The sequence below is a fragment of the Carya illinoinensis genome, chromosome 4 (assembly GCF_018687715.1).
Source record: "Carya illinoinensis cultivar Pawnee chromosome 4, C.illinoinensisPawnee_v1, whole genome shotgun sequence".
NCBI classification, from domain to species: Eukaryota; Viridiplantae; Streptophyta; class Magnoliopsida; order Fagales; family Juglandaceae; genus Carya; species Carya illinoinensis.
Window position 1 is genome coordinate 826,143 of NC_056755.1, and position 25,695 is coordinate 851,837.

At 34.1% G+C, this 25,695-nt stretch overlaps 2 protein-coding genes across 2 annotated transcripts; both read left to right on the forward strand.

Moving 5' to 3' along the window:
* Positions 1-361: 361 nt before the first annotated feature.
* On the forward strand, positions 362-12,744 carry LOC122307284 (dynamin-2A-like). Its single transcript, XM_043120054.1, has 22 exons — positions 362-807; positions 1,559-1,609; positions 1,711-1,831; positions 2,055-2,147; positions 3,301-3,362; positions 3,636-3,753; positions 3,941-4,283; positions 4,778-4,925; positions 6,241-6,342; positions 6,491-6,610; positions 6,996-7,079; positions 7,244-7,371; positions 7,778-7,862; positions 8,032-8,170; positions 8,798-8,874; positions 9,053-9,109; positions 9,909-10,056; positions 10,172-10,317; positions 10,558-10,671; positions 10,760-10,827; positions 11,173-11,345; positions 12,061-12,744. Exons 1-22 carry the CDS (start codon positions 652-654, stop codon positions 12,315-12,317), a joined length of 2,790 nt encoding a protein of 929 aa, XP_042975988.1. The 5' UTR covers positions 362-651; the 3' UTR covers positions 12,318-12,744.
* Positions 12,745-21,309: 8,565 nt separating this feature from the next.
* LOC122307132 lies at positions 21,310-22,085 on the forward strand. Its single transcript, XM_043119793.1, has 2 exons — positions 21,310-21,672; positions 21,812-22,085. The coding sequence occupies exons 1-2, from the start codon at positions 21,366-21,368 to the stop codon at positions 21,892-21,894; spliced, it is 390 nt and encodes a 129-aa protein (XP_042975727.1). The 5' UTR covers positions 21,310-21,365; the 3' UTR covers positions 21,895-22,085.
* The last annotated feature ends 3,610 nt before the right edge of the window (positions 22,086-25,695 follow it).

A 25,695-nucleotide genomic window follows, 5' to 3' on the forward strand; every position in this document is an offset into this window, starting at 1 on the left:
GTTTAAATGTTAAATTGAATTGGGAAGGAGAAAGCTGGCTTGTCAGTAGGAATTACGAAATGCTAATGCAGTGGTGGGTCTCTATGGACGCTGATATGGCAGCACACGATCCCAACCGCTAGAGGGAGTTTTTACTTTTTAATGAAGACTGAGAAAAATTAGGAAAACGTAAAGGGAAAAAAAGGGAGACAAAAAGGTTAAAGAAAGAGAAAAGAAAAAGAAAATCTAAAAATACAAAACGATGGATCCAGATTACGAGTAAAATAAAAATTAAAACTGTAAAGGAAAGAAAACAACAGAGTTCGGCGTACAGATTTTAATTTTTTTTTTTTAAAAAAGAGGACCGACTGCAGGGTTAAAACAAGATTCAAAATATAGAGAGAGAGGCAGTGGACAGAGAGAGAGGGGGGTTATTCTTTCTTTAGCATTTCCTCTCGTCCTTCCTTTTGCCTTCGATTAATCGAAATTCAAGCCCTAAATCTTCTAATCAAGGCACGAATAGATCTAATTCCCACAGATCTCTCTGATTCCGTTCCCTTCTGTTCGGGTTTCACTCCGATCGATCGCCCTCTCACCTCGTTCTCACTTTTAATTGTCTGAAGGGGTTATATCTGTTGGGATCAGATCGTCGATCTCTGAAATATCGGGTCTATGGAGGCGATCGAAGAGTTGGCTCAGCTATCGGAGTCGATGCGGCAAGCTGCGGCTCTGCTTGCCGACGAAGACGTTGACGAAAACACCGGGTCCTCATCCGGTTCTTCTAGAAGGGCATCTACTTTCCTCAATGTCGTAGCTCTTGGCAATGTTGTAAGTCCACCCGTTCATGTCTCTACTTCTGGTTCCGTTTTCGTGTCTGTGTGTGTGTATATATATTATATACTATATAAATGCGTAATAATTGTTTTTCTCTTCGAGAGAGGGAGATCGCATCGATTTTTCTATGCCTAAGTTTGTAGGTTTCGAGCTGTTTTATGTAAAGGAAGATATGTTTAATCTTTTGTTATATGTCTTAGTAGCACTGTCGTCTGCACGCTCACTGAATTCTCGTAGATGCTCTTACTAAGAAAAACTATAGTTTCATTACTCGAAAGCGTTGCCGGGGCTTTCAAAAATTATGGAGAGAGAATTTACCTTTGTGATTGTTTAGTTGTGTTTAGCTAACTACTTCCAATCTCATTATGATGTTTTTTTTATATATTTGCTCGAAATAACGGAGTTTATTTAATTCGGATTGGTGTAAGCTTATTACATACTTTCTCACTCTGTGGTTAATGCTGATGTCTACCAAATTTCGCGCTTGAATGCTCGGTGAAGTGTTATACTCTGATTTAATTTAAGCTACAAGTGTAATGTCCAAGTTGTGTTTCATTGATGATTATAAACTGTAAGAAACAATTTGAAGATTGCTTATCACAAAAAAAGAAAAGAAGCTGCTTGAAGATCAATTCAGACTCTTGTGTTTTTTTATAACCATCATTGCTGTGAGTTACTTCTTCTTTTTGTCTGGAGATCCTGATGTATTTTCTTGTTATCTTTTGGTGCGCCACAAATTCTGTAGGGTGCTGGTAAATCTGCAGTTTTGAACAGTTTAATAGGGCATCCCGTTTTGGTAAGTGTGGAGTATAAGATTTTATTTTTAATTATTACTTCTTATAAAGCATGGAACCCAGTTGAGCTTTATCTTTGTTTACCTTTCTCTTCTTCGTCCAGCCAACTGGTGAAAACGGTGCCACTCGAGCTCCCATAAGTATTGATTTACAGAGGGATGGTTCTTTGAGCAGCAAATCGATTATTTTGCAGATTGACAATAAGTCTCAACAAGTTTCTGCAAGTCAGTAACTTCAATTAGTAGTCATTACCATTAATTCATAAAGTCCTTGCTAGGAAGATTTCATTGGTCATTCTAGAACTGCAGGGCTAGGTCAGGGCGACCAATGAAACCTAAGATCTTCATGTTCTATGGTGTTTTGTGAAAATATAACAAATAATGGTTTTTTAAAAATGAACTTTTAAATCTTTTTTGTGTTTATTTGATTTTTGTGGTTTTTCTGCAGGTGCATTGCGTCATTCTCTACAGGATAGATTGAGTAAGGGTTCCTCGGGCAAGAGTCGAGATGAAATATATTTGAAGCTACGCACAAGTACAGGTTGGTCTATGATTGAAAGTCTTCAATCTATCTTTACTTATGTGCTTAAATGTTTAATGAGAAATGTTTGTCTTTTGGATGATTTCATACTTTTCAAAATGAGAAATTGTTCCTAAAATGATTGTATTGGTACTGAAAGGGGTTCGGAATATGCATAAACTTATGGAGCATCAGTCAACATTTTGATATTTGAAAGAGATTAGTGTCCGGATATGCAATGGCTAAAAGTATTGACAGTAGACAGAATCTAACCATAATTATATTCTTTTGTTTTTATTTCCGTGCTAGACGCATGAAATTTAATTAGCTGTGATATAGAAACATGTTGGCAATTTGACATGTCATTTCACATTAAAAGAATGTCATATATATGTTGGGTTGTTCTCAGTTAAAAATTTTGTAAGGTCTCTGGATGATCTGTTACCTTTTCTCCTTTATGATTAGAAGAAGATATCTCATCTATGACATGTGATGCAATTCTTTTAATGTCATATTACAGTTTTTGGGGTAGATTATCTCCTTGAAGAAAAATTCTTCTATTGGAAAATTTTGTGTTTGGCCTTCTATGATTGTGAAAAAGATTTTTTTTTTTAGAAAGCAAAACAGAAATAAGTAAGATACTTATTAAAAAAAAAGAAGAAGAAATAAGTAAGATACTTTGTCCCATCTATTTTCTTAGCAGGTGGGACTAAGACACTGCATTAAATAAATGTTGCCCATATTACTTGTGCATAATTACATATGATTCTATGAAGTTTGGTTAATTTATTTTGATATTAAACTCATGCAACGGTGAAAACTTGAAGACAAAAGCTTTAGGGGCTTCTGTGCATGGTTGTTACATTTCAACTTTGGGGTAAATCTTAACGTGTTACATGTGTAGATGCATATCTTGAAATATGGCCATTGACTGATATTGTCTGTAGATGGTACAACTGAATGTTACCTCATGAGGAGTTTATATTTGCGTGAATCTATTTGCTATTCTTATGATTCACCATCAGAAGATTTCTTAAAGTACACTCCATGTTATACAAACATCTTTCTTGGGATTGTGCTTGGTTCATCTGATTCCTTGCTATCATGTATAATTTATTAGTTGGCTCCCGTTATCTTATTCCATGAATTTCTATCTAATATGAATTTTCCTCAGCTCCTCCCTTGAAGTTGGTTGATTTACCCGGGCTGGATCAACGGATCATGGATGACTCGCTGGTGAGTAGTAAGAAGCTTGTATAGACCTTTTTTTTGTTTTTTTTAATATATATATATATATATATATTTATTTTAAATTCAAGGATTTTTATGGCCTAGACTCTGGAGCTCATCATTCTGGCAATAAATTCTTTCCGATCCGTGTAATTTATTTATATATATATACTTTAGATAGCTTCTCAATTAATCATTCTGTCATAGCGCTAGGGCATATAAATTTATATTAAAAATAGAGTAGTTTTTATTAATAATGTTTCAATGGTCCTTGCATAGGTTAGTGAATATGCTGAGCACAACGACGCCATTCTGCTAGTTATAGTACCTGCCTCACAGGCACCTGAAATTGCTTCATCTCGAGCCATCAGAGTTGCCAAGGAATATGATGGAGATGGTAACTTGCTTTTTTATCCATGATCCTTTCCTGGAGGAAAGAGGTTAAATTTGGTCTTGTTCCCTAGTATGAATGCATGAGGCATTGCTGTCCAAATGTTTAATGCCATTTGGTGTCTGATGCATTCGTCCTCTTCCTTTCCCATCCTATTTTATTTAATAGTCATGTGATTAAATGTTGATTACAGGTACCAGAACCATTGGTGTGATTAGTAAAATAGATCAAGCTGCATCGGATCAGAAATCTCTAGCTGCAGTTCAGGCTCTCCTGTTAAATCAGGGTCCATCGAGGGTATCCGATATCCCGTGGGTTGCTTTGATAGGTCAATCAGTGTCAATAGCCTCTGCACAATCTGGATCAGTTGGCTCAGAGAGTTCTTTGGAAACTGCATGGAGGGCAGAGAGTGAAAGTCTCAAGTCCATACTAACTGGAGCCCCACAAAGTAAGCTTGGGAGAATAGCTTTGGTGGATGCTCTGTCACAGCAGATTCGGAATCGCATGAAAGTTCGGCTTCCAAATCTCCTCTCTGGGTGAGCATTTTGCTGATGCTATATTGTCATTTTTTGTTGTGTTTTTGATGCATCTGTTAGTTTTTTTAAATAATAAGGTTAATTATTGAAAGAAATATGGTTTTAGTTAGGCGACTTTTTTTCCTCTATATTGTTAAAACTTGAGAAATTTGAGCTTTGGAGTTAAAAGACACGAAGAAAAAAGCTTGGCCAAGGAAGTTTTCAGATGCTATTATAATATTAAAATCAATTGATGTAAATCTTGCTCAAATTTCAAGCTGTCTACTTTGGCCAGAGTTGACACTTCCGAGTAATGACCAGCATGGAGGCTGCATTGAACTGTTGAATCCAGTTTATCAAGTGCTTTGCTTGTAGATATATGGATTCCATGAATATAATCACGACCACCTGCCTTTTTTTGAAACGACTCCTTTTGAGTGGATGCATATACTGTTTCTTCCATCAAGCATGATAAATTGGGTTCCTATCAATGCCTGTTCTTTACATTTTTGCAGGTTACAAGGGAAGTCTCAAATAGTTCAGGATGAGCTGGTAAGGCTTGGTGAGCAAATGGTCCAAAGTTCTGAGGGCACCCGAGCTCTAGCATTGGAACTTTGCCGTGAATTTGAGGATAGGTTTCTCCTGCATGTTACATCTGGAGAGGTGAGTTGATATGTATTGATCAAATTTTAAATTTAGATTTGAGGATGCAGTTTTGCAGATTACTAAGGTTTATGAGTGATATTATTCTAAGGCCATGTTTGGGAAGTGAGATGAATCTCATCTCAAAATTTTTCATAATTTTCTTCTCAAACACAAAACACTTTTCAATTTGAAAAGTTGGGGAACCTTTCCAAGGTAGGGCCTTTCGGACTCATCCCTGTAGAGTAAATCCCGGTCAGTTGCACCACACTCTCGGAAGTTTTCCTACAAAGAACTGGTTAAATCGCTAGCTTTTCACAAGGGGTTGTGGCTCCAAAGAATTGTTTGCACCCATGAGGTGTCGAACTTTAGACCTTGAGGGGACTGATACCCCAAGATCTATAGGCCTTCATCACTTGGGCCAACCCCTTCGGGGGTAATTTTCAACTTTTTATCTAATCATTATAATTTTTCCAAACTTCCAAGCAAAACACAAAAAATAATACAATTTTTTCAAATTTCAAAATAAAAATTATATTAAAAAATTACATTCAAATAATTTTTTAACTTTATAATATTTTTATTTAATTTTTTTTCTCTCTTATTTCCCAAAACCGAATAAAACATCTTAACTCAAGCGATTGAACTACTATTCACCGAATTCTCATCTCATTTCATTACCCAAACATCCCCTAAGATATTACATGAAATGGAAATAAAGAGTGATAAGGAGTTGAAGGCAAAAAATAAAGGAAACTGAAATAAACATTTGCCCTTCAATGTGGATATAAGTGTGCTCTAAAACCTTTGTATGAAATATACCCCTTCATATTGTAGAAGCTCTCGTTACCATCAGTCAGGAAGTTCTTCCTCTCTTAAGGTTAAAGATTGTTGAAGTTGCTCCACACCCTTCACTATTTAATAACCAAGCTTATCAATTTCAAATGGGTAGACCCCTGAAGAGAAGCTTCCCCATGAGAAATGGAACAAATTCCACTCGTAAATTCTCGAGGCTGTTTTGTTTGGAAGGTGAATGTGAGAGGCATACATTTGAAAACTGCTAAAGAGTACCTCTAATTTAGGGCTTGTTTGGGCACTTAGAGTATCTTGGAATATATGTGAATAGTAGTGAAATGGCTTAAATTAAGAATTTTTATTGGGTTTTGGGAAAGGGGAGAGAAAAATTCATGACTCTGGTCTTGCACTTGGATAGCCTGTGGCTGTACAACTTTTCTTCATATTCTAAAGTTGCTGAAGCTAGTTGTGGCATTCCATTAATTGTCATTGATTTTCTTGATTACAAGCCTTAGCTGGTGCTAAAATTATTTTTTTGAAGGGTGCTGGTTGGAAAATTGTTGCCAGTTTTGAGGGGACCTTTCCAAATAGAATGAAGCAGCTTCCTTTAGACAGGCATTTCGATATCAACAATGTCAAGAGGGTATATTTTGGCATTCCTCTTTTTCTCAAATTTTTTTGTTGTTTATTTATTTTTTGATAGGTGGACTTCCAAATTGTAGCTTACCTTGTTTTGATTTCAAGGGATTTTTGGGTCTTCTGACCTTTATTTTTTTAAAATGTTGGACTAGATTGTGTTGGAAGCGGATGGCTATCAGCCATATCTCATTTCCCCTGAAAAGGGTTTAAGATCCTTGATTAAAGGTGTCTTGGAGCTTGCAAAAGAACCATCTAGGCTTTGTGTTGATGAGGTAAACCTGGGCGTTTGCTGCTATTTGCTGTAGTATGATTTGAATCTCTTGTAACTTTGGTATTGTTTATAATGGTGGACCATCTGGATTCTAACTTATGATCTTTAGTGGGTTCCCATACTCTCTTCTTCTACTGTATGTTTAGTTTTGCATGGGTTGGGCTGTCGAAAGATGCTTCATTTCATGAGCTTCTCAATCTCTCTTCTGATACTGAAGATGATTAAACTTTTGGATCAACTCGTGTTTTTAGTTATTTGATATGGAATAGCTTGTATATGGTTGATTCATGTCATCTGTGATTTCCTATATAATATTTATTTAGATTAGTCTGTGCAAACTGTCTAATAAAGTCCTTGTCTGCATTGATTACTGACTGATAAATTAGGTGCACCGTGTCCTGGTAGATATAGTTTCTGCCTCTGCAAATGCTACCCCAGGTCTTGGAAGATACCCTCCTTTCAAGAGAGAGGTATGGTGCCTTACTTTATCGGTTCAAGTTTTCTTGTTTGTTAATTTGTTTTTTATAAATTACAGTGTGTTCAATAGTATGACTATAAGTCTGCAGTTTTCAATTCACTTCTTTATTTATTTATTATTGGAGTTGTGGATTAAACTATGCTAATGTTATACAAGGTTGTGGCCATTGCAAGTGCTGCCTTAGATGGGTTTAAGAATGAAGCAAGGAAAATGGTTGTTGCGCTCGTGGATATGGAGCGGGCTTTTGTACCCCCCCAACACTTCATACGTTTAGTGCAAAGGAGGTATTCTTAAAATGTTTTTTGCACGAAAATAATTTTTTAGCATTTGGTTTCATATTGTAACATTTTATTTAGTATCTGGTTTTAGATTATAACATAACTTGACATTGGTGAAATGCTTGCAAGTTATTCAAGTGGTTGAGTTAAACTTTAAACATTTGTAACATGATGGCTTGCCTTGCATCATTTCTCCAAGAATATGCTTTAACTGACATGTCGTTACTACCTAGATTGGTAGAATTTATTCTCTCTCTCTACCCCCTTTCACAAGTATGTCTTTCTCCTGAGTGTGTGATATGTCGCTATGAGTTCAATGTTTACCTGCAACAATGTAGCAATGAAATTGTAGATACCCTTTTCCAATATTTACCTGCAGCTTACTAGGGTGATCTGTAAATTTCTTCTTTAGGATGGAGAGACAGCGCCGAGAGGAGGAGCTTAAAACTCGATCTTCAAAAAAGGGGCATGAGGCAGAGCAGGCAACACTAAACAGGGTAGAAGATCTCCTTCTCTATATCAATTTGAATACAAGTTTTTGAAGGAATACGTTGAGTGGGTTTGGTTGTCCATGTTTTCCTTAAACTGTATATCTCATTAATTCAGTTGTCTTGTCCTTTGTATGCCTTGCTCATTACATGTTTCTTTTTTTTTTTTTGGTCCTAGGCAACTAGTCCTCAAACAGGTGGTCAGCAGGCTGGTGGAAGCTTGAAATCAATGAAGGACAAATCTGGTCAGGCAGAGAAAGACGTTCAGGAGAATTCAGGTTTAAAGACTGCAGGTCCTGAAGGAGAAATAACAGCAGGTTTGTCTTCAAATTACATGCACATTATTATACCATGTTCAATTCATATGAGAATATGGATGCCACCATTTCAAAATGCAACATTTAGATCTTTCTTTAATGGAGATACTCTATTCCTAATTCTGTATCATAAGAAACACTACAACAGAGTATGCAGAAAATAAAAATCTCACTATAGAAGAATGCGAGGAAAATCTCTGGGGTAGTTTTCTTTTCATTATAGGTACAACATTTTGGTTGTGGAAATTGATGCTGTTTGGTCACTTGTTTGTATTAGATCGTTGAAATGTCACTTTATGAAGATACTTTTTGATTTAGGAAAATGACTTCTACATAAAACGATTTTTTGTTTGCATGCTTCTGCCCTAGGTCATTTTTAAGGGCATTTTTTTTTCTATGCATGCTGGAAGTTCATATGATGCCAAACTAGAATTTATGATGCAATTAGCATGGATGGTTCTTGGGTTCATCTTGGTTTTTGGGGCATATACGCTTGAAAAAATATCCTGAGTGAATTCAAAGACTTGAGCTGTAGGATACCTTTCTCTGGAGAGTTGCATTCTATTAAATGTTTTTTTTTTTTGATGAATAAAGTTGCATTCTATTAAATGTTCATTTTCTTTTCAGGTTTTATGTTAAAGAAAAGTGCAAAAACTAATGGATGGAGCCGTCGGTGGTTTGTTTTGAATGAGAAGACTGGAAAGGTATGTGACATTACTTCCAAGCCTGCCAAATTCAAACTTAGATTCTTAAGTTACGAGGTCTCTTATATCGAGACATGACAATTTTTGCAATATGATGTGTACTAGTAGCTGATGTTACTCTTATGATCTAATCATTATTATACTTATGATTGGGATTGACCTCTCGTTTATTCTACAGCTTGGTTACACCAAAAAGCAGGAGGAAAGAAATTTTCGAGGAGTCATCACTTTGGAGGTAAGGACAGCTGTTGATATTTTTCTACTCTCAGATACAGGTTTTCTAAGTACTGTTCACAACTTTTAGAAGGACTTCTACCATTTAGAATTCTATCGTGGTCACTAGTGCGGGACTGGGTGCATCGATGGTTCTTGGGTAATAAATTGTGCATTTAGATATATTCAAAGTTCATCCTAGCAACTGTGTTTTTACTATGTTAATTCAGAACCATATGTTTGATATTTGTTTATCCCTTTTTTTTCTTTTTTTTTTTTTTATGTCGGGTAACCTCTCCAAGGCAGGGGCCATTCGGACCCACCCCTGCAGACCCCAGTCCCGTGCACTGCAAATATTTTTTTTTTCCCGTCTCATGCCTCAAAAACAACAGGGAAGGAGGAAAAATATCTTGCTGACTATCTTGCTTAGAGTTTAGACACTATGCAATTGTGGAGCAAATTTGGTCTCCAGAAACTCTACATTTTATTTAAATGTTAGAGTTGTTTCTAACTTTTAAAAAATTAATTGCTCTTAGCAATACAAACTATAGCACATATGGTTTTGTAGATCTGGATGTATATCATCAGGCATGCTCGTCTTTTTGGTTTGGGAGAACACTATGCCGTAGTAACCTTTCCATTTTCATACTGGATGCATTTATGAATGAACTACATACAGACGCACAGCTTATACGGGTGTGCCCTTGCCGATGAAGGGTAGTCTAAACTTCAGATAATCATTTAGGGTACTTCATACTAATAGTAACCGCCCATTCTATAAAAAAAAATAATGAAGTAACCCTTTAAAGCATATCATGCAGGAATGTAATATTGAAGAGGTATCAGATGAGGAAGAACCTTCATCAAAGAGTTCGAAGGATAAGAAGGCTAATGGGCCAGATTCTGGAAAAGCACCAAGTCTTTTGTTCAAGATCACTAGCAAGGTTCCATATAAAACCGTTTTGAAAGGCATGTCCTTTCCTTTCATCAGTCAATTACTTAGATGTGGATACTCCCTCACACCCCCCATTTATTGTTTTGACTTACAAGAGTATCTTGAATCCATTCTGGATTTATTTTGCAGCCCATAGTGCTGTTGTATTGAAGGCTGAGAGTGTGGCCGATAAGAGTGAATGGATGAATAAGATAAGAAATGTTATTCAACCTTCTAGAGGAGGACAGATGAAGAGTGAAGGTGGTATGCGACAAAGCCATTCTGATGGTTATCTGGTAAGTAACTTTGTTTTTATGGAAATTCTCGATAAATGCCATTTTTTCATTCAGTTTATGGTAGCTTTTATGTTCTATTTGCACTCAATTTTTCTTGGTGAATGATTTAGTTTTCTGTAATTTTGGATCTGCTAAGACTGCTAACCTCTATTTTGCTTTAAGCAACTCATACATGTTATTGCACTAAGTTATGAAGTTTAATCAAGTATTATTTTCCCTGGTGTCCCTCCCCTCTCTAAGGATACAATGGCTCGAAAACCAGCTGATCCTGAAGAAGAGCTTCGGTGGATGTCTCAAGAAGTACGTGGTTATGTTGAAGCAGTTTTGAACAGTTTGGCTGCAAATGTTCCCAAAGTAAGCTTATATCATTTCGTTTACATTATTCATGCTTAGAATCAATATTGAAATGATTGAAAACATTTGGGATTGACTGGTTGAGCAGGCAGTTGTTCTTTGCCAAGTCGAGAAAGCGAAGGAAGACATGTTAAATCAGTTGTATAGCTCCGTCAGGTTGAAAACTTCTCTATTTGCTCTGAATTTGTTGCATGCATTTGCACTAGATGTTTTTTTTTTTTTTTTTTTTTTTTTTTATTTTTTTATTTCCAAGCATCTGCTTGTCCAATTGGCCCTTGCAGGCTGCCTTCTTGTTGTTTAGCTCCATCCACTGATGTGCCTCATATTTTCCTGCAAGTTTTGGCTCTTGAATGTACTGTTATTAAAATGACCACTAGAATACAAAACTCAATTCATATGAGAATAAAATAATTTTAATCATGTTTATATTTGTTAGTCAACAATAATCATGTTTATATTTGTTAGTCAACAATAATCATGTTTATATTTGTTGGTGGGTAGTGCACAAAGCACAGCAAGGATTGAAGAGTTGCTTCAGGAGGACCGGAATGTAAAAGGTAGGAGGGAACGCTACCAAAAGCAGTCTTCTCTTCTTTCAAAACTAACTCGCCAACTTAGCGTTCATGACAACCAGGCCGCTGCTGCCTCCAACTGGTCTAATGGTGGTGGAACAGGTATCTGTTTAAAAGCTGTTGTCTAAATGCAAAAGGTCTTTGGTCTATGTTATTTACCTTCTCAAAATCATTAATTAAAACCAAGGCTCGAAAAGTTCGAATTGGATTTAAAATTGGGGACCGACATTGAACGAGGCAATTCATGACAAGATTGAATCGCCTATTTCGATCTTACTTAAATGCGATTTAAGTATATAAAATCATGTAATAGTTACAATAAGAATTGAAATAGTTCTAATAAGAATGCAATTTATATTGCGTGGCAAGACCTAGATGTTGTTTAGTAGATTTATTATTTTTGTGTTTTATTGTTTCTTTTCTGTTTCCAATAATGATGCTATTTAGTCTATACGCTTACATATTGATGCGTGGCTGATTATATAGTAAATCTGAACGTGGTATATTATTCTTCATTATCAATTGTAATACATTGAATATAGAAAAAAGAAAACAAGGGTTACATAGGAAATATGGGGAAGTTTCTACTTTCTAAGACCTTAATTTTGAATTGTATAATTTGACATGATATTTCAAATTATTTAAAATTTAATTAAAAATTTTATTGATACTCAATAATGAAAGTTAAAAAAGAATCAAATTAATTAGGTAAAATATTGAGGTGAGTCAATAGAAGCAAAAGGACATGTTTAAAAAAAATATTCTATAGGTAATAGATAGTACGTAAATGTTTCTTAAATCTCTGTTACCTTTGCAGAAAGCAGCCCAAGGACCAATGGTCCATCTGGAGATGACTGGAGATCTGCTTTTGATGCAGCTGCTAATGGCTCTGTTGATTATAATTCCTATGGTGATAATTCTAGATCTGGATCCAACGGTCACAGCCGACATCACAGCGACCCAGCGCAAAATGGGGATGTGAACTCTGGTTCAAACTCCGGCAGCCGACGTACACCTAATCGGTTGCCCCCGCCACCACCACAGTCTGGCTCTTTGAGTTACAAATATTATTAAAAGATGGACGTATATTGGTTGACGACTTGTATTTTCAAAGCATTTTTGGTGGGTGAGACCATTCAGCCCGACTGCATTCTCTATTCCTGGGTCAGAATCATTAGAAGGAAAGGAGAAACGCGTGCGAGAGAGAGATAGAGAGAGAGAGAGTTCGTGTACATAAAAGACTACAGCTCGTCGGTTTCAAGTTCTCATAGCTTGGCCCTGTGTCACATAGATGGATTGAAGGTTCACTCGAAATCCAGTTATTATATTCTATTCAATTTTTCCTCTTTATAAAGTTGTTATGTTCTTATTTCTCTGCTCATTTTTGGATGCTATAGAATGTATTTGCTTGTATTGATTCAGATTACGTGTACTTTCCATTTCTGATGGCCTTGTAACACGTGGAACATCTTTTCAATTGAAGGCTACATTCTGTTGTCAATAATGGATATATATTTCTTAACCCTTTCTCACCTCACCTTTAATTCGCTCCAATTGTCTTTGGAGGGTGAGAAACAGCGTCACTTTTTCTGCCTCTGGTCCCAACCGCTCTCTAATTGAATGCCTAACTAATTATATGCCGGGATCCTCTTATTGCTTCTGCGGGTTGTAGACATTGAATGCAGTGCAGGCACAAATATATGGCGTTGCTTTCCCTTTTGAGGTTCCTTCGATGTTTATCGTTGTTCGTATAAATATATTAGATAATATTATATGAGCAGTAAATATTGCAAAATTTGTATTATATGTCTTATCTTTTTCCAATTTGAGACTTCTAAATTCGGATAAAAATTTACGTGCTATCCCACTAGATTGTGAATAATCCTTTCAAAACAATCCATATTCCCTATTCGTTTTTTTCTTAGTATTTTCTTTGGTATTTTAATCAATATCTACACATTTTGTGGCTAAAAATTAAATGAAACAGGTTCAAGAATGCACGTTTTGAAAGGAAGAAAAAAGCTCACACATAGCTGTCCGCTTCGATGATTGATACTGAACAGCGTAAAATGTTAACGAGAAAAAAAAAAAAAAAAACTCGTGCTGATAATGAGAAGAACCAAAACAAAAATCAAACTACATGTTCTCATCCTTATTTTCTGTTTAGGAAATTCATGGCCATAACTCAAACCCATACATACATGTCATCCTAAATTATCCTAAAATCCTTGGACGAAAAGAAGATCAAATTTCAAATAGTACAAACTTGTAAGAAATCTCTTTTCAATTGAAATGGTTACTAAGCATTTGATTTGTTTGATTAAAAATAAATAAATGTTAAATTAAAAAACTACCATAGCAAAATTGATTTGTTTGATTCTAAAAGCATCAAAAAAAAAAAAAAAAAAAAAAATGCTTCTCATATATCCCCGGTTAACATCAAACAATATCCGAGTACACGTGTCAGTTTGTTTGCTCATTTGACCCACCTAATTGATGAACGAGAATAACTCACTATTTTTTTTTTGAAAGATAACTCACTATAAAATAATATTTATTTAAAAAGTCGATTGTCATTAAATTTAAAAGAAATGAAAATAAGAAAGGAAAACTCCCAAATCTAGGAAAAATTTAAATCTGTCACATAGATGAGTAGTGTTATATGTGTTTATAATTTTATTTATAATTTTACATATAAGACTTATTGTATTAGTTTTCTTTTTAAATTCAAATTTTAAATTTTAAATTTTAAATTTCATATCTTCATCATATCAATAGTTGATACAACAACACATATTATTATGTAAGTAAAAATTAAAAGTACAAATAGCATTTGCTCACACACATATATATATATATATATATATATATATATATATATATATATATATATATATATATATATTTATATATATATATATATATCCCGGCCAATTTAGCAACATCTATATATACCAACGGTAACAACTAACAGTTTTCCATATATATATATATTGAATTATCATCTTGCAATTTTAAAACCTTGTGTACATATTCCTTGGACTTAGCTATGGACAAAGTGCATGTACTTTGGTCACTAGAAATAGAGGGTTATCATCACGTTTAATCAACCGCGGAACAAGTACCCAAAGCAATATATTTTGAGAGTTTGATGTAAGAAATCAAGAGTAGCCATGGAAGGAGCGAGCAATTGGTGCAACAAAACGGGTGTTGGTAGTGATGATGCTTTTGCATGCTGTACAAGCACAAGAAGTCTCTGATACTCCCTCTCATGGATCCCCTAAGCAAGAAAAAGGATGTGTTGCCCTCTAGAAGGACTCATTCCTATACAGTACTTGCTTTGCCTCGGCCTATGCTTGTTAGGATGCAAACTTTTTTCTCCGAATGCACTGGTCTATGATTGTACTGAAAAATGTGCTGTATACAAGACTACCATCTCTAAGCCTGGTACGATATTCTACTTAAATTTGCTCTCTCTCTCTCTCTCTCTCTCTCTCTCTCTCTCTCTCTCTCTCTCTATTTTGGACTATTTGGTTGAAGTCTCTATTTTGGATTATTTGGTTGAAGAATATATAAAAACTTCACATATTTGTTTCTTTGTGACAGATTCATATTATGATGTGGAAAGTTACGTGGACTCCAGCTACCATGAGGGCAGCTCAAACAAAAGTAATGTTGAGCATTGATTTTAAAATTTTTTCCAGTAGCAGTATCATGAGTACGCATGACCGAATGATACCTGAAGATTATGTTCATTTTAATTTATGCATGGAAGAATCAATGACGTCTTAGACTCAATTTGTGAAGAAATAGTGATTATCTCATTGTGTTATTAAAAAAACATACAATAAAAGGATAATTAATTAGTATTTCGATTAATGGATTTTTACCATTCCCATGCAGCTAGCTCATGAATATTGAACATCATATGATCAGTGCACTGCACTCAATCTATCCAAAATGCATGCTATATTGGCCACAACCCTCTTTGATTCTAATTCTTTGATCTACTTTTTGCGTGAGCCTCATAATTGATTTAAGAAAGTATTCCACTCCACCGTAAATTTTATGGAAGGTGCCATTCGATTTGGCATTCTGAGTAATGTTAGGTACAAGTCTCAAATAGATAAATTTTATACAAGTCTTTTGTAAAAAAGTGGATCCCACTAATAAAAAATAATTACTTTTACACTTTTTTTTTAAACATGGAATCCAATTTTTTACAAGGACTTGCATGAAATTTGTCTATTTGGGACTTATACAAGTCATTTCTGATCCATATCCATCTGGTTTAATGCAAAAACTAGTTAAATTATCTAAAAAATTGATTAACTTCAAGTCAAAAGAACTCTCAGTAAGTCCAAAACTGATCTTCATGGGTCCGAAACTCACAATTTCTTCCTTTTGGATTACTGAAAATTTCAATGTCGATCACTCATCAAACTCCTACCGACGTGATTTTATTCTCATTAAATACTATTTTTAAAAGAGAAATTATATACATACAAATCATTTACAACTATTTTATGACTCCATAATAAAAAATATATATATTTTTTTAAAAAAAATTCAAACACACCAAGTTTGAACAAAAAAAATCATCAGTAGTCCACTTTTTGATTCTTTCACCATTTGTGTTTTAAAATTTGATTATACTAGAGCATTCACATTGGCTTCATCAAAGTTATCTTCAAAATTTGATGAAAAATACAAGTTTTCCATAAATCTAAAACCTTCATATCCATAATCCCACATTAGATTAGCTATTGAATTCATCAAAATAATAATATAATATTATTTTTTTAATAATTATAATTTTTTTTTTCATTTTTAGCAATTAAACTAACTATAGGTACATTAATAATTTAATTTTATACTTGGAGCTGACCATAAATCTAAAACTGAAATGAAACTAAGGTTGCAGGGGAAAAAAAATGAGAGAGGAAAAATAAAGTACAACAGTTGGGAATTAAAATATAGTAAAATAATTGGTTGATGAGTCTATAGTAACCCTTCAAATTTGAAGGAAACTATAGATTTACTGTAACTCAAAACTCCCCATTTCTCATTTGATGAATCCAATGCAGCTTTGATTTACACATATTCATCATTTTATACATTTGACTTGACTTTTGATGAAACTAATGCCAATGCTCTAACACAGTTGGATATAAATCTTCCACTTTGTTGGAAATCGAGGGATTGGGCCGGATAATTTTCCAAGAACCAGATCACAGTGGGCCTAAACTTCGGCCCAGCCCATCTCATAATCATTTGGGAATCTGATTCTTTCTTGTACTCCAATTGATAACGAAAAAATTAAAAAAGCTTGTACCGATAATGATAAAAACCACATGAACAGAAATCAAACCGCGCGCCCGTTTCCATCCTTACTATTATGTTTAGGAAATGCATGGCCATTAAACCAAAGCCATATATACCCGTCATCCTAAACTATCCTACATGACTTTTTTGAGAAAATAAAAAATAAAAAATAAAAAATCAAAATATAAACAGATCAAGCTCTTGTACAACATTGGTAAGAAATCTCCTAAATGATATTAAGATTGAAGTGGTTGGTAAGCATTAAAACAAAAAAAAAAAATACTCATAAAATATAAATGTTAAATTTACCTTACCAAAATTAGAAGCATATGCTAAAAACAACAAAGAGCAAAAGTTCTTATATATTTACATTACATCAAACAATATCAAGGTGTACGTGTGATCGATATACTTGCTCATATAATTGCAGTGATTTTGAGAATATGTTAAAGGTTTAACCAAATTAATATTCAATAGTTCAAAGACTTTTTAAGTCAATTTATGATTATTGGGCCATTTTACCCACACGAAAGTGACTCATTAAAAAATTAACATTTATCTAAAATGTCTATAATAATTAATTATTTTTTAATGAAAAAAGAAGGAAGCTTCTCAGTGTAAAACGAAAAAAAGAAAGAAATTAAAACTACAAAATCTATGAAAAAATAAAATCCACCAAGATATCTATAATCTATCCCTAACAATTGAGCCACATTAATTTGCATGGGTAACAACAACTATAACAACCAATTAACAAGCTAGTTTCCACATATAGATTAAATTATGATCTTGCATTATTCTAGAACGTACTCTGTGCATGTACATATTCCTTGGACTAATTATTAGATGGACAGGTGTACGTAAGTACTTCAGTCCCTATAAATAGAGGGTTGTCATGATCATGTTTAATCAACAGCAGTAGCACAAGCAGTACGACCTAAAGTAAAATATTTCGAGAGTCTTGAGTTAAGTAAGAAACTTAAGAGGAGCCATGGAAGGAACAATTGGTGCAACAAAAAGGATGCTGGTGGTGATGATGCTTTTACTTGCTATTATTGTTGTACAAGCACAAGAAGTACTCTCTCCTCCTCCCTCTCCTGATTCATCCCCTAAGCATGGCAAACGATTTCTTTGCCCTTTTAAATGTAGTATCAAATGCTTGCCGAGACTTAAATTCGGTCGTATAAAATACGGACTTTGCTTAGCGCTATGCTTGATAGGATGCATGCACTCTCCAGCGAATGAAGGTGTCTATGATTGTACTGAAAAGTGCATTGTATCCAAGACTACCATCTATAAACCTGGTATGATATTCCACTTAATTTTTCTAATAATTTCACTCATCATCATCATCATCATCTCTGATCTCTATTTCTATTTTATATTATTTGGTTGAAGAATATATATATGTATATAAAAGTTTCATGTATTTGTTTCTTTGTGATAGATTCATATTATGAGGTGGGAAGTTACGTGGAATCCTGCTACGAGAGCTGCTCGAACAAAAGTATTGACGTTGGAGATGGATTTTAATGCTTTTTCCAGCCGTAGTACCTTAATAATTAAACATATCAATCGGCATAGCTGAATGGTATCTCATGTACTTATCGTTCGGCATGACCGAATTATGATATTTTAAGATTATCCAGATTTAACTTATGCATTGGTTAAGAGTTAATGTCTTGGACTTGTTTTTTGATTGAAGAATAGTGATTTTCTTTTTCTTTTTAATTTCATGTGTTGTTCAAATTAAGAATAAAGGATAATTAATTAGTACTACTGTATCCATTATCGAAGTTTTTTTACGTAGCTAGCTCATTAATGAGCGTTATATATTAATGTATGAGTACTGTACTGATCAATCTATCCGAAATGAATGCTATATAGCACTCGCCATGCACCCTCTTTGATTCTAATTCTTTGCTCCTTAGCTTCGTTGATTAAGAATATACTTAATTCACCTGTAAATCTTATGACATGAACCAGTCAAGTTGGCCTTGGTTTCAATTAAAAAAAAATGTTGAACAACCGCTATGTAGTACACTTTTTCCAAATATTATTTGTCTAATTCTGCGTGTCCATATAATTTAATGCAATTATTAACTTGATGAGAAAATTGATGTGATATGTTAAATTTATTTTGTCATAAAAATAGTTTTACAATTTAGTGTACAACAATGAGTCCTATCAGTTTGTTAGTTTTATTATGAATCTAGACATTTTTTTTTATCAAGTGAACGAGACTCTCATTTTATTAAGAGGAGTGCTATAGCCACAAATGGATTATATAAAAATAATCTCACAAATTAATATGACTTTATAAGATCCGTCATATTTGCTTTACAATAAAGTAATTTTACAATTTGACAAATTACATCAAGTTATATTAGTTTGTGTGATTATTTTTATGTAATCATTTTATGGCTAGAATATTTCTCTTTTATTAATCAATCATCTCTTGGTCTAGAGAAATATAAAGAGCGAAACCGCGTGTTCTTTTCATTATCTAAAAATTGATTAACTTTTAAGTAGAAATAACCCTATGTAAGTATGATATTCATGAGAGTCCAAAACTTCCCAATTTCTTCCTCTGGCCAAGTGGAAAGTTCAAGGTTGATCACTCCTAATTCCTAAATTCCAATTGAATCAATTTTGTTGTAAATTAGCGCATTCAGTGTTCACTTTGTTTTAAAATCGAGGGACTGGGCAGGATCAAGAAGCAGACAACATGGGCCCAAACTCAACCCAGCCCGCCTCTTGGTTAGACCTGCCTCCACCATGGTTGGCTACACTGTTTACTGACAAATTGAGGGCGAAACGAACGTGAAGCTTTATGAAATTCATTCTTTCTTGTCCTTCATTTGGTTTTCTAGAATCGTAAAAAAAACTACTAGTAATGTTCTGATATTCTTTGCTTTGGTTAGTAATTTACTTTGTAAATTTGCTTCTTTGCTTCTCTGCAACTTGCTTGGTGATTATCGATTCCATTTTTCATTTCTAGGGTTTTTTTTTTTTTTTTAAATGGTTCTGAACGATGGAACTCATGAACAATTCTCTTAATTGTTGTGTATTTCGATTGAAGGAATTCACTTAATTTGTCGTTAAAATTAAACTGGATTATTATTTTAAAAAATTACAAGAATTAATAATTACTGTTCAATCAAATTTTATTTTTCCATAAACTATTACTGTTGTTTATTTTCTATATTTTTTCGATCGATAATGATGTTATGCTAAGTCTGTGCTTTAATAACTAGCCATGCATCCACGCGAAGCGTACGTGGTTGAGTATTTATAACTAATATGAATGAGGTCTAGTTCATTACTAATTGTAATTATTTTAAATGCAGAGAAAATAAAACAAGGGTTGAGAGAGAGAGAGAGAGAGAGTTGGTGTAAATAAAAGACAATATATGGGTATCCAAATTCCAAAAGAGCTATTGCATTTACAATAAATCTGGTTTGTGAAATATTTGAGTGCAGTTATATTTCACCATTTTTATACATATTTCTTACTAGGGGCCGGTGGTCATTTATGTTTGCAGGTTGTGTTTGTATCATGTCAAGTCATGATCATTCGATTATATAAGTTAATTTGAACATGATCCATTAAGCTAATTGATCGTGCATGTCAATTTTTCAAACGTTAACCCGACTCATTTAAATAATTGATTATGTTGTGTCACATGTTTTGACCCGTTTAATAATTAATTAGAAATATGTTACTATGACATGACTCATTTCAATCCATTTTTTGTAAATGATCGATTGACCCGAACACATTTATATCAAATTCAAATCCGCTAATTTCATATCATGCTCATGTTGATTTAATGGATTGTATCATGCATTGGCACTCATATTTCCTACGTTGTATTATTATTAGTATCTTACTCGATGGTATCTTCATTCTTTATCTTTGCATGAATTAATTTGTGGCTAATATTTATTAAAACAGGTCTGAGAATGCACATTTTGAAAAGAAGTAACACATGACACACACACACACACACAACAGTATATAGCTTCAATTATTGATATTCATTAGCAGTGTAAAACAATAATTAGGAAATTAAATAAAATAGTTCTAATAATAATGATAAGACCACAACAACAATCAAATTGCATGTTCCCATCCTCATTTCTGTTTAGGAATATGGCCATTAATTAAACCGAACCATATATACATCATGTCATCCTAATATATGGTGAAAAATCAAAATATAAAAAGAATCAAATCTATAGTATACGAAAGTGGTAAGAAATCTCCTAAATGATATTAAATTGAAATGGTTACCAAGCATTAAGAAAAAAAAATTGTAAAAAAGAAATGTTAAATTAACAAAATTAACTGCATACATGTATACCAAAATCGATTTGTTTGGTTTGAAAAGCATCCACTAAAAACAACAAAAAACAAATGCTCTCATAACATTAATTTAGAATGTGTATTAATTTTCATTAAAATTAAAAAAGTGAAAATAAGAAAGAAAAGCTCATGTGGAATCTATAAAGATTTTAAACCCAACACAGATATCTCGACATTAATTTACATGGGTAACAACAACTATAACAACTAACACGTTTCTACATATAGATTCAATTATGATCTTGCATTATTCTAGAACGTACATTGTGTATTGGACTAATAATTAGATCGACATGCGTACGTACGTAATTCAGTCCCTATAAATAGAGGGTTGTCATGATCATGTTTAATCAACAACGAGCAGCACAAGTAATACCTAAAGTAAAATATTTCGAGAGTTTGAGTTAAGTAAGAAAATTAAAGGAGCAATGGAAGGAACAATTGGTGCAACAAAAAGGGTATTGGTGGGGACGATGCTTTTGCTTGCTGTTGTTGTTGTGCAAGCACAAGAAGTCTCTCCTTCCTATCCCACTCTTCCAAAGCCAGAAAACTTTCTTAGTTGCGCTAAGAAATGTGTTCCCGCATGCTCGTTGAAGATAATAGAAGGCCCTATACAGTACTCCATTTGCCTCGCCCAGTGCTTGTTACAATGCAAACACTCTCATGATCAGAATGAAGTTGTCTATGATTGTACTGAAAAGTGTGCTATATCCAAGGCGACCATCTTTAAGCCTGGTATGATATTTTACTACCTATTTAATAATTTGTTATATATATATCTCGCTCTTTCTGTATAGTTTGGATTATTTGGTTGAAGCATACACAATAGTTTCTTATTGGTCATATGTATCATGTATTTGTTTCTATATGACAGAATCGTACGAAAAGGTGGAAAGTTATGTGGACTCCTGTTATGAGGGCTGCTGGAACAAAAATACCGTTGGACGTGGACTTTAAGGTTTCCTCCTGTAGTATTTACAACGACCTAGTTCAAACGTTAATCATATAATAATAAATTAATATATCAATCGGCATGACCGAGTGGTATCTTAAGATTAATTATGTGCATTTTAATTTATGCCTGATGGAGTGAAGTACGTATGAGTACTGTAGTCATTCTATCCAAAATGAATTGTCATTATTATATATATTTGCTGCCATCCAGCTCTTTGGTTCTAATTCTTTTATTTTATCCGCTTTTCGTGTAAGAGGCCGCTAGCTCATTCATTAAGGAAGTATTTCACTCGTAAATCCTATATATGACATGCACCTCCGTTTAAATTGGTTTAATCTCAAGAAAAATAAATGATATTTAATGAAATTTTCGTTCATTTTCTTAAAAAAAAAGTGATTAAATATGATATTTTATATGAAAAAATTTATTTTTTAATAATAAATTCTACTTTTTTTCAAAATATAAAAAATAATTATTTGAGATTTATATATTTTAAAACCGTATCTAACATTATTCTAAATAAAGCAAGACACGTTTTTTTAGTCAGACTCGATGCCATTTTTTTAATCAAACATCTCTTTCAACGGAAGAATATTACAAAGAATGAAACGTGCTCTTCTTGTTATCAAGAAATTAATTAGCGTCAAGAAAAAAATAGTTCTCCATAAGTCAACAACCGATCTTCTTAAACTTTCCAATATCTTCCTTTTGGGTCGATGAAACATTCAACATATCTTGACGATCGCTCCTAAATTCCAATTGATCACTCAATTTTGTTCCCACTTGGAAATATTTTTAAAAGGACTGTGACAGACAAATTGTGTAAATCGATACAAAGTATGTTGGAATATTACCATACTTATTATAGAATATATTCACAATATTCTAGTATATATTATAATATGATTTATTCTCTTATATTTAGTTTATTGTGTAAATCATTCTAGTGTTATATATTGATTTATATTATTTTTATTTTTATTTTTCTAGTATCATTCACCTATAAATAGGACATTAACCCTTAAAGTCTCTATCACTCCCTCTCTCTTCTCCATCTCTTTTAATATTTTATTTTGTTTTCTATATGGCATTAGAGCTCTTGACTAATGACAAGCTCGATTTTGTGGACTATTTCTTTTAAAATTCTTCCACTAGTTGTTCCTCGCACAAAATTCTCTTAGTTGCATCTTTTTTCATTATGGTTTTACTCATATAAGACCATTAATTGACTGTATTAGCTGTCGTCGACATTTTAGTATCAGAGTCATCAGCTTCCATGTCTCACATCATTTTTTTCCATTTGTGATAGCCCTCAAAATCTCTCTCTCATTATCTCTTCTCCATCTCATTTTCTATTTTATTTTATTTTCTGTACAAATTAATTTCTTTTTTTTTTTATTAAGAAAATAGGAGGTAGGAACAACCAGTATAGCAATTTTCCTTGAGCGTGACCATAAGAGCCACTCCCTGCTATGAAATATATGGTTTAAGCCATAGCCATTGCTCCAAGGGCAAGCCCATCACCACAACACCCCCAAAATATTCAGCTGGTCCAAAGCCCAGCACATGGCCCAAAAGTTAGGCTTTACTATCACAAATAGTTTCAACTTATGTCCTGACTTGAACTCTTGACCTCGAAGTCATGAAATACCCGCTCGAAGCCATATATACATGTCATCCTAAATTACCCTAAATTAATTTTTGGAGAGAAAAAAAAATCAAAAATCAAAAATCAAAATATCAAAAGATCAATTAATCTCTAGTACAAGATTGGTAAGAAATCTCCTAAATGATATTCAATTGAAGTGGTGATTAATACTAAGCATTTAAAAATAGAATAAAAAAAATGTTAAATTAACAAAATCTACCTTACCAAAAGATTTGTTTAAATTTATTATAACAACTAATTACAAGTTTCCATATATAGATTGACTATATTTATTATCTTGCATTAATGATGTAGAGCTTAAGTACATATATATTCACTGGACTAATAATTAATGGACGGGGCAAGTGTACGTGCTTCAATCCCTATAAATAGAGGTCAAGGTTGTCATCATGTTTAATCAACAGCAGCACCAGTTATACCAATTAAGCAAAATACTTGGGAGAGTTTGAAGTGAGAAAAAAGTAGAAGGAGCCATGGAAGGAGCAGTTGGTGCAACAAAAAGGGTGTTGGTGGTGATGATGCTTTTGCTTGCTATTATTGTTGTAGAAGCACAAGAAGTCTCTCCTTCCTATGATCCCAATTTTCCTAAGCAAGAAAAATTTAATTTTTGCCATCTGAAATGTGGTGTCTCATGCTTGTTCAAGTCCAAAGTCACCACTATAAAGTTCGCGATTTGCCTCGCCTTGTGCTTGTTCCGATGCAGACATCCTCATCAATATCCAGTTGTCTACAATTGTACTGAAAAGTGTGTTGTATCCATGACCACCATGTTTAAACCTGGTATGATATTTTACTTAGAATTTTCCTAACATTTTGTTATGATCTCTCTCTTTCTAGTTAATTTCTATTATTAATTTGGTTGATGAGAATGTTATGAAAACCACCACACTTGAGGTGGAGACCGTATTTCATTTATATAGAAACCATATACATGTATAGCTGTACATATGAGAAGGAAAGAATCACAACATAAATGTAATATATTACATTACTACAATTAAGGGTCAACTACTACAAGTAAGGGAGGATGGCTAAGAATCAAGAGGAGATTCTGGAGAATCCTTAACACCCCCCCGCAAGCTAAGCGTGGGATTAGAGCACACACGTAGCTTGGATAAAAAAAACGTGAAGAGGGGCCTGGAAACACTCTTGGTAAAGACATCAGCAACTTGAAGCACAGAAGGAACATGCTGAATGTGAATATGACCTGCGACCACAAGTTTGCGAAGAAAATGATATTCAAGATCAATGTGCTTGGAGCGCTTGTGGGAGACGAGATTGGAGCTTAAAAATATAGCACTTTTGTTGTCACAGAGAAGTAGAGGTCGATCAGTAGTAGGAACATGCAGATCACGTAAGAGATGTTCTAACCATAAAACCTTAGCATGAGTGGAAGCAAGAGCACGATACTCAGATTCACAGCTAGAACGTGAGATTGTGGGTTGCTTGTTGGCACTCTAGGAGACAAGATTGTCACTGAGATAGATGGAGTAGCCTGAAGTAGATCATCGAGTATCAGGGTAGCCGGCCCAATCAACATCAGAGTAGGCAGTAATATTAGTGGAAGAAGAGGCAGTGAAGGATAAGCCAAAGTGAAGAGTGCCATTAACATACCGAAGAATGCACTTCACAGCTTGGAAATGGACATCAGTGGGAGCATGCAAATATTGACTGACCGAGTTGACGGAATGAGCAAGGTCAGGAAGAGTGATGGTCAAATATTGCAAGGCACCAACAAGAGAGTGGTAAAGGGTGACATCCGCAAACGAGGAACCATCAGAGGAAAGGCATTGGGCAACAACCATAGGAGTGGTTACCAGTTTCAATCAAGAAGCTGGGCGTGCATAAGAATGTCATGGGCATACTTGGTTTGACTGAGAAAGAGGCCTGCCGGGGTAGAGGTGACTTCAAGACCAAGAAAGTAGCTGAGAGAGCCTAAATCCTTAGTGGCAAATTCTGAGTGAAGCTGCCGAGAAGAGACGTATTGTTGCCAGTGACTATAATATCATCAACATAAAATAAGAGATAAATGAGATGCTGCTGGCGTTGAAGAAAAAATAAGGAGGTGTCAGCACGACTGCAAGTAAAACCAAGTTTAAAAAGACATGAGTTGAACCGCTGGAACCAAGCACGC

What these genes read in the sequence shown, in the direction of transcription:
- LOC122307284 (XM_043120054.1), top strand. Translation starts at nt 652, where the DNA reads ATGGAGGCGATCGAAGAGTTGGCTCAGCTATCGGAGTCGATGCGGCAA. An exon ending in CTAGGCTTTGTGTTGATGAG is followed by an intron (nt 6,611 to 6,995) that starts GTAAACCTGGGC and finishes CTGATAAATTAG; the next exon opens with GTGCACCGTGTCCTGGTAGA. An exon ending in GAGGAGTCATCACTTTGGAG is followed by an intron (nt 9,110 to 9,908) that starts GTAAGGACAGCT and finishes CATATCATGCAG; the next exon opens with GAATGTAATATTGAAGAGGT.
- LOC122307132 (XM_043119793.1), top strand. Translation starts at nt 21,366, where the DNA reads ATGGAAGGAACAATTGGTGCAACAAAAAGGGTATTGGTGGGGACGATG. An exon ending in GGCGACCATCTTTAAGCCTG is followed by an intron (nt 21,673 to 21,811) that starts GTATGATATTTT and finishes TCTATATGACAG; the next exon opens with AATCGTACGAAAAGGTGGAA.